Source organism: Triticum urartu, chromosome 5 (genome assembly GCF_003073215.2).
Source record: "Triticum urartu cultivar G1812 chromosome 5, Tu2.1, whole genome shotgun sequence".
Lineage (NCBI taxonomy): Eukaryota > Viridiplantae > Streptophyta > Magnoliopsida > Poales > Poaceae > Triticum > Triticum urartu.
The window spans coordinates 128,066,464-128,075,909 of record NC_053026.1 but is presented as its reverse complement, the minus strand read 5'-3'; the positions used below and the strand labels follow the sequence as shown (position 1 = coordinate 128,075,909).

General features: G+C 47.6%; 1 protein-coding gene across 1 annotated transcript; it reads right to left on the bottom strand.

The window, feature by feature from the left end:
* Positions 1-7,556: 7,556 nt before the first annotated feature.
* On the bottom strand, positions 7,557-9,051 carry LOC125555762 (metacaspase-1-like). The gene is made up of 3 exons (XM_048718617.1): positions 8,667-9,051; positions 8,257-8,587; positions 7,557-8,178 (listed from the first exon to the last, which is right to left on the bottom strand). The coding sequence occupies exons 1-3, from the start codon at positions 9,001-9,003 to the stop codon at positions 7,791-7,793; spliced, it is 1,056 nt and encodes a 351-aa protein (XP_048574574.1). The 5' UTR covers positions 9,004-9,051; the 3' UTR covers positions 7,557-7,790.
* Between the last annotated feature and the right edge of the window lie 395 nt (positions 9,052-9,446).

The following is a 9,446-nucleotide window of genomic DNA, read 5'->3' as shown; positions in this document are numbered from 1 at the left end:
CCATCGAGCCTCTTGATGACAACACAGTGGAACTCTCAATGAAAGCACCAATGTCGGTGTCAAAACCGGCGGATCTCGGGTAGGGGGTCCCGAACTGTGCATCTAAGGTCGATGGTAACAAGAGACAGGGGACACAGTGTTTTACCCAGGTTCGGGCCCTCTCTATGGAGGTAATACCCTAGGTCCTGCTTGATTGATCTTGATGAATATGAGTATTACAAGAGTTCATCTACCACGAGATCATAACGGCTAAACCCTAGAAGTCTAGCTTGTATGGCTATGGTAATGTCTCTGTCCTCCGGACTAAGTCCTCCGGTTTATATAGACACCAGGAGGATCTAGGGTTACACAAGGTCAGTTACAAAGAAAGGAATCTACATATTTGGTCGCCAAGCTTGCCTTCCACGCCAAGGAGAGTCCCATCCGAACACGGGTGCAGTCTTCGGTCTTCGTATCTTCACAGCCCATCAGTCCGGCCCATGGCTAACATGCCGGATGTCCGAGGACCCCTTAGTCCAGGACTCCCTCACCTGTATTTACAAGAAAGTGAGTGGGAGCTCTGTAGCATTTCTAATATTATATGTGGATGGCATATTGTCGATTGTAAATAATACAAAATTTCTGGATAGCATAAAAGGATACTTGAATAAGAATTTTTCAATGAAAGATCTCAGTGAAGCTTCTTATATATTGGGCATCAAGATCTATAGAGATAGATCAAGACGCTTAATTGGACTTTCACAAAGCACATACCTTGATAAAGTTTTGAAGAAGTTCAAAATGGATCAGTTAAAAAAAGGGTTCTTGCCTGTGTTACAAGGTGTGAAGTTGAGTCAGATTCTATGCCCGACCACTACAGAAGATAGAGAGAAAATGAAAGTCATTCCCTATGTCTCATCCATAGATTCTATCATGTATGCAATGTTGTTTACCAGACCTGATGTGTGCCTTGCTATTAGTTTTGCAGGGAGGTACCAAAGTAATCTAGGAGTGGATCACTAGACAACGGTCAAGAACATCCTGAAATACCATTAAGGACTATGGATATGTTTCTGGTTTATGGAGGTGACAAAGAGCTCGTCGTAAATGGTTACGTCAAGCAAGCTTTGACACTGATCCGGATGACTCAACCGGATACGTATTTATATTGAATGGTGGAGCTGTCAGTTGGTGCAGTTCCAAGCAGAGCATCATGGCGGGCTCGACGTGTGAAGCGGAGTACATAGCTGCTTCGGAAGTAGCAAATGAAGGAGTCTGGATGAAGGAGTTCATATCCGATCTAGGTGTAATACCTAGTGCATCAGGTCCAATGAAAATCTTTTGTTACAATACCGGAGCAATTGCCTTGGCGAAGGAATACAAATTTCACAAGGGAACCAAACACATCAAGAGACGCTTCAATTCCATCCGCGATCAAGTCAAGCAGGGAGACATAGAGATTTGCAAGATACATACAGATCTGAATCTTGCAGACCCATTGACTAAGCCTCTCTCACGAGCAAAACATGATCAACACCAAGACTCCATGGGCGTTAGAATCATTACTATGTAATCTAGATTGTTGACTCTAGTGAATGTGGGAGACTGAAGGAAATATGCCCCAGAGGCAATAATAAAGTTGTTATATATATTTCCTTATATCATGATAAATGTTTATTATTCATGCTAGAATTGTATTAACCGAAAACTTAGTACATGTGTGAATATATAGACAAACAGAGTGTCCCTAGTATGCCTCTACTAGACTAGCTCATTAATCAAACATGGTTAAGTTTCCTGACCATAGACATGTGTTGTCATTAGATGAACGGGATCACATCATTAGAGATTGATGTGATGGACAAGACCCACCCGTTAGCTTAGCATAATGATCATTTAGTTTTATTGCTATTGCTTTCATCATAACTTATACATGTTCCTCTGACTATGAGATTATGCAACTCCCGAATACCGGAGGAACACCTTGTGTGCTATCAAACGCCACAACGTAACTGGGTGATTATAAAGATGCTCTACAGGTGCCTCCGATGGTGTTTGTTGAGTTGGCATAGATCAAGATTAGGATTTGTCACTCTGTGTATCGGAGAGGTATCTCTGGGCCCTCTCGGTAATGCACATCACTATGAGCCTTGCAAGTAGTGTGACTAATGAGTTAGTTACGGGATGATGCATTGCGGAACTAGTAAAGAGACTTGCTGGTAACGAGATTGAACTAGGTATGAAGATACCGATGATCGAATCTCAGGCAAGTAACATACCGATGACAAAGGGAATGACGTATGTTGTTATGCGGTTTGACCGATAAAGATCTTCGTAGAATATGTAGGAGCCAATATGAGCATCTAGGTTCTACTATTGTTTATTGACCGGAGATATGTCTCGATCATGTGTACATAGTTCTCGAACCCGTAGGGTCCGCACGTTTAACATTCGATGACGATTTGTATTATGAGTTATGTGTTTTTGATGACCGAAGTTTGTTCATAGTCCCGGATGAGATCACGGACATGGTGAGGAGTCTCGAAATGGTCGATACATAAAGAATGATATATTGGACGATGTTATTTGGACGCCGGAAGAGTTCTGAGAGGTACCGGGTAAAAACGGAGTGCTGGAGGGGTTACCGGACCCCCTCGGGAAAGTAATGGGCTAACATGGGCCTGCACCGCACACGGCTCCTCTCTCCTGGTGCGCCCAGCCTCCCCCTCTCCTCCTTTATATACGGAGGCAGGGGCACCCTAGAACACATAAGATCAATTGTCTTAGCCGTGTGCGGTGCCCCCCTCCACAGTTTACCACCTCGGACATATTGTCGTAGTGCTTAGGCGAAGCCCTACGCGGATCACATCATCAACACCGTCACCACGTCGTCGTGCTGACGGAACTCTCCCTCGTCCTCAACTTAATAAAGAGCTCGAGGGACATCATCGTGCTGAACATGTGCTGAACACGGAGGTGCCGTACGTTGGGTACTTGGATCGGTTGGATCGTGAAGACGTTCGACTACATCAACCGCGTTAATAAACGCTTCTGCTTTCGGTCTACGAGGGTACGTGGACACAGTCTCCACTCTCGTTGCTATGCATCTCCTAGATAGATCTTGCGTGATCGTAGGATTTTTTTTGAAATACTGTGTTCCCCAACAACTTGGTATGTCTTGGCTTGTCGTAGAAAACCCCGGCAATGGTGCCAGAAATCATTCTTGCTACCTCTTGAGCTTGCGTTGATTTTTCCCTTGAAGAGGAAAGGGTGATGCAGCGAAGTAGCGTAAGTATTTCCCTTAGTTTTGAGAACCAAGGTATCAATACAGTAGGAGACAACGCGCAAGCCACCCAATACCTGCACAAACAAACACCAACCTTGCACCCAACGCGATAAAGGGGTTGTCAATCCCTTCACGGTTATTTGCAACGTGAGATCTGATAGAGAAGGATAAACAGCAAAGTAATATTTTTGGTATTTTTGGTTTATGGACCGGAAAGTAAAAGGTTGCAAAAGAAAGTAAATAGGAAACCAGAATTGTAGATTGGAAACTTATATGATGGAAAATAGACCTGGGGGCCATAGGTTTCACAAGAGGCTTCTCACAAGATAGAAGATATTAAAGTGGGTGAACAAATTACTGTCGAGCAATTGATAGAAAAGCGCAAAGTTATGACGATATCTAAGGCAATGATCATGAATATAGGCATCATGTCCGTATCAAGTAGACCGGAACGATTCTGCATCCACTACTATTACTCCACACATCGACCGCTATCCAACATGCATCTAGAGTATTAAGTTCATAAAGAATGGAGTAACACCGAAGCAAGATGACATGATGTAGAGGAATTAACTCAAGCAATATGATGAAAACCCCATCTTTTTATCCTCGATGGCAACAATACAATACGTGTCGGTTCCCCTTCTGTCACTAGGATCGAGCACCGCAAGATTGAACCCAAAGCTAAGAACTTCTCCCATTGCAAGAAAAACAAATCTAGTTGGACAAACCAAATCGATAGTTCGTAGAGACTTGCAAAGATATCAAATCGTGCATATAAGAATTTAGAGGAGATTCAAATAATATTCATAGATAAGCTGATCATAAATCCACAATTCATCGAATCTCGGCAAACACACCACAAAAGAGTATTACATTGAATAGATCTCCAAGAACATCGAGGAGAACTTTGTATTGAGAGTCAAAGAGAGAAAAGAAGCCATCTAACTACTAGCTATGGACCCGTAGGTCTGTGGTAAACTACTCATGCTTCATCGGATAGGCAATGGTGTTGATGTAGAAGCCCTCAGTGATCGAATCCCCCTCCGACAGCATGCCAGAAAAGGCCCCAAGATGGGATCTCATGGGTACAGAAGGTTGCGGCGGTGGAAAAGTGGTTTCGTGGCTATCTTGGAAGTTTTGGGGGTATATGTGTATATATAGGAGGAATATCTAGGTCAGGAGGCCACCGAGGGGCCCACAAGGTTGGGGCGCGTGCCCTCCACCCTTGTGGCCGCCTCGTGGCTCTTCTGACTTGCAGTCCAAGTCTCCTGGGTGTCTTCTGGTCCAAGAAAAATCATCGCGAAAGTTTTATTCTGTTTAGTATTCCTTTTCTGCGAAGCTGTAAAACAAGGAAAAAACAGAAACTGACACTGGGCTCTAGGTTAATAGGTTAGTCCCAAAAATCATATGCTCGTCCTAAAAATCATATAAAATAGCATATTAATGCATATAAAACATCCAAAACAGATAATATAATAGCATGGAATAATCAAAAATTATAGATACGTTGAAGACGTATCACTTCTTCACCTGCTTCATCCGGCACTCCTTCAACCGCAAGTACGCCACAAGCTTGGGGAAGGAGGGCTCCGGCATCAAGGTGAGGTTGGCGGCGGCGTTGCCGAAGTCCTCGTTGAGGCCACCGGTGAGTGTGCTGAGGAGGAGATCATCATCAATCTTGGTGCCGATGTCACGGAGCTCATCCGATAACGTCTTGAGGCGGCGACAGTAGTCATCGATGGATTGATCATCCTGATGACAGTCAAAAAATTCCTGCTGCAGAAAAACATGACGCTGAAGCTTGTTGTCGGTGAAGAGGCCGTTGAGCTTGACCCACACGGCGCTTGCATCATCACCATCGCTCACGACCGTGTGAAACAGGTCCTTCGAGATGGTGGTGAAGAACTACCGGATGAGCATAACGTCGATCGCGGTCCACTCAGAGTCATCCACCATGGAGCGAGAGTCGACGATGCCGTCAATGTGATCCACGAGATTGTTCTCTCGGAAGAGGAGCGAGAAGTAGGTCTTCCACGTGTAGTACGTGGAGTTGGTTGCGTCGAGGATCACGGGAACGCGGTCATGGATGTTGATGTCGCGGATGTCAGCGGGGTCCATACCGGCGAAGGGGTTGGTGGCGCCGGAGATGGATGAGTGGACGGACATGGTGAGGGAGAGGTGGCGGCGCACGAGGGGAAGAGGAGGTGCGGCGGCTAGGGTTGTAGATGGGAGGGAGAAGCGGCGGCGCAGCGAGAGGCGGCGACTGTTGGGGTGGAGCGGCTGCGAGGGGAGGAGCAGCGGCGTTGGAGGTTGGTGGCGGCGGTGGCGGCGGCTAGGGTTGCAGAAGCGGTTTAGGCAGGGATCGATACGGTATCTGATACCATGTTAGTTTGGGAGAAAAAAAATGTGTGCATCAATAATTCTCATTGATTGTGCACTAGGCACATATATAGACACAAGGGGTGCGCCTGGTGTTTTGTCTCCCAAGATACAAGTTATAGAGGGGAGAAAGACGCGACAGGTGCAATCGTATGTGTATGTTTAACATGCTCCATAGAGCATAAGAAGACCATTAGTTACACCCCGGAGCTCATGCTCTTAGGTGCAGATTTGAATTACTGCAAGTGAAATATGCTATTCCCATCGAGGAGGCGGATTTGTGGTCTATGGAGACATCTACACCCTATATGAAAAAGAAATTTAGTAATTCAACAAAAAGTCAAAAATTCCTGAAAATATTTTTGAAATAAACTTGACCTTTTATTGTACTTGTGAGAAAAAATCCACAAAAAGAAAATCTCCCTTTGGCTTCTTTTCAAAAAAGACAAATTTTTGGCTAAAATAGTGTGAATAGTGACCTATAATAGCAAATAAATTTTGTCTTTTTTGCTGTGAGGTCAACTTTTGTTTTTTTCGTGAAAATTTATATACTAGTGCAAAAGTAAGTCAAGTGTTTTGTCAAAATAATTCTTACCTATTTTGACTTTTTATTAAAATATTTTAAAAAAAATCACCATATAGAGTGCATATACAACCAGGAAAACAAGTGTATTTCCCCTCCCACCGATCCATATAGTAGTACTAAAGTTGTGACAATTAATATGGATAGGAAAGAGTAAGATAATTGACATGTACTAAAGTGTATTTCCCCTCCCAGCCCAGGGCGACTCGGGCGCGACCAGCGATCCACGCACCAGCGCCGCTCTTACCCCTCCTCTCGCTGTGCTGCCGGGCGAAGCCCGTGTGGCCGACGGCGTTGGCGGGGCGCTCTCCCGTGGCGGCTTCCATCCTGTAGGGCAGCATGTTGGGAGGTGCGCTGGCACGCGCTGGGGCTCAGGATCACGGAGATCAGCGGCTGACATAGCGTCCTCACATGGGTGTGGCGGCGGTTACCGACGTCGTGGCCGTTTGGGGCTGCGTCGGGGGAGTTTGTCAGGCATGACACTGGCCAGATCCGGCCATCATGATCCAGGAGAGACTCGCGGTGGTTGGCCCTGCTATTCTTCGTGCTTCATAATTTCGATCTGCTTCATGCCGGCCTCCTCGATCTGGACACCGATGGGGTCTGGTCTTCCTCTTGGAGATCCCAGCTTTTGGCGCTTGGCATCACTGGACATCTATATCGCAATTGATCCGGTCGGGCACGCCCTCACCTTCGGCCAGAGAGTCTTCATGAGGGCATGGCGCGAAGCTTTGCTGTCTTGTCGGTGTCGTCGGACACGTCTAAGTATAGATTTCCATGGCGTTGACAGTGGTGAAGAAAGTCATGGTGGCTGAGATCGGAGACTTGTAATGGTGGAGAGGAGTTTTGGCTGCGTTGAAGACTGGCGGCACATGTTTTTTCCTGTGTGTCCGGTGTTGAGGACTTCCAGTAGCGGCCTTGGTAGGAGAGGGCAGCAACACAGGCGGACAACATTTTGGGGGGTGCTTCTTGAGTACCGAGCCGAGATCTCCAGGGTGAAAGCCCAAGATCTGGTCTTCATTGGTTGTACCTGGCAATGGTCTTGCGAAGGCATTGTTTTTGGGATCTCAGACTTTCTCCAGGGTAAAAAGTCAAGATCCTTGATCGGGTGCCGACAATGCTTGTGCATTGTTTCCTTCTTGGAGGCGTCGTTTTTGGAGAACCTTTTATGTAGTCCGTGTGTTGTCTTTGGTGGTGGTTAGAGTGTTGTTAGTTTTTAATCACTGCGACGGGGTCTTTATTTTTATATTTCTCTTTTTTATTTTTATTTTTGGCTATGTGTATCCTTGATGTCTTTCAATGTTTTACTGATGCAGAGGCTGGATGTAATTGATATCTTTACGGTATTAATATATTTTCTTTATCGGAAATTGACATGTACCACGAACATAAAATTCATTCAGAAACATGAGACTTCTGTGCGACTAGTCCTATGACACGACGCACTAGTTTTATTTACCCATCACCTCGCTGAGAAGGCTGAGATGGAATTACTCAACGAGCTTGCGTCTCCTGTAGCATTTAGATGGCAGCTCCAGCCGCCGACACATCTTGTTGATTTTATAGCATAAATGTCTTCCGGTTGATGTCGAACTTGTCGGAAGAAGACAGTTGAGGCTCCTGCACGCCACTGAAGTTCACCGCCTTCCGGACGTGCGGTAAGATCGACGCAGGGAGGTCGCAGTGGATCTGGCTGTCGCGGTTGCAGTCTACGAGGATCGCCTTCGTCTTTTGAAGCAGCTGGCCGTAGGTGGGCGGCCGATGCGCGAACCACGCCGCAGCGAAGAAGCTGTACGTCAAGGCTCCCATGGCCATGGTCTCATGGCCGTAACCGTCCTGCGCATCTTCGTCGTCGGTGCAGCCGCTGATCAGGATGGCGTGACCGCCGCTCGTGTTCTTCCAAGCGCCATTTGAAGCGCTGTGATCAATCCACAGGGGTTTCCCGTTCCTAAATAATATGATCAGTGTTAATGATAGTACAATCAATGGTGCACGCCTGATTTATTGAAAGTAGTAACACTGGTACTTTTTGATCTGGCAGAGGTTGGGGAGATCAAGGACGGTGCCGCTGCGGCAGGCGTCGATGATGGCGTGGAGCCTGACGCCCTGCACGAGCGGGCGGACGATGGCCTCGTTGATCTCGTCGTCCAGGATGGCGCCGTTCAGCTGCCAGTCCAGCGGGCAGATGCTCTCGTCCTGGCCGTCCTGCTCGTCGCCGTCCTTGTCTTTCTCCTGATCACCGTGGCCGGAGAAGTGGAACACAAGGGAGTCCCCGGAGCTGCACCCATGCACCAGCCACCGCATCGCCACTAGGATGTTGGCCCTTGTTGGCCTCCTGTAGGGGTCGCGCTCTTCATCTGCGCGTAGCATTAGCAAGAGCAAGGACATGAACTCGAAGTACAGAGAAAACTTGGTGGATGCGATTCTTTCTCTTACCGGTAAGGACAAGGATGCAATCGCCTGGGAAGCCGTACTTGAGGGTGAGCAGGAAGCTCATGCACTTGACATCGTTGATGGGGCCGGGCAGCTCGGCCGCCGTTCCGGTGTAGTTGATGCCGACCAAGAGAGCGCGCTTGTTGCCGTGCCCCGGCGGGTACCCCGGGTGCGGCCTCGCCCGGCCAATGTTCGTGAACACGCTCCTGACGAAGCCGACGGCCCCGTGCACGACGGCGCCGTGCCGTTCGACGCGCGTCGCCCTGCGGCAGTGCGCGCACTGAACGGAGCTCGCGCCCCGCGTGACAGCCAAGCGCGCGCCGCACTGGCCGCACTCCATGGCCACTGGCCAGCGGCTTGTTCTGCCTCTGCCTCTGCCGCTGCCTTGCCTGTCTCGGTGACTCGACTCCATGTCCCTTTTATAGTGCCTGCCCAAGTGAAGCGCAAACGGCATGGCTTTGCATAGATGTTGAGCATCTTAGCAGGAGAATCCCTTCCGGACTTCTATAATGGGAGAATCGCATGCACTGCAGCACGATGAAGATTAACAAATTGACGGCGTGAAGAAGTTGGCATAGGATTCCGGCCGGTAACCACTGCCATAAGAAAGAGAGATATGCGACATTTCCCGTTGAAGTTCAGAGCTTTGCTGGCTGATATATTACAACTAGCACTATTAATTTGCAAGTTAGGTTCCCTGCCTAGCTTGGCTGCTCATATTTTTTTTCCTTGTTTCCAAAAGAGGGATAGCATATATCCCGGTTTCTGCATCAATTGATGCAC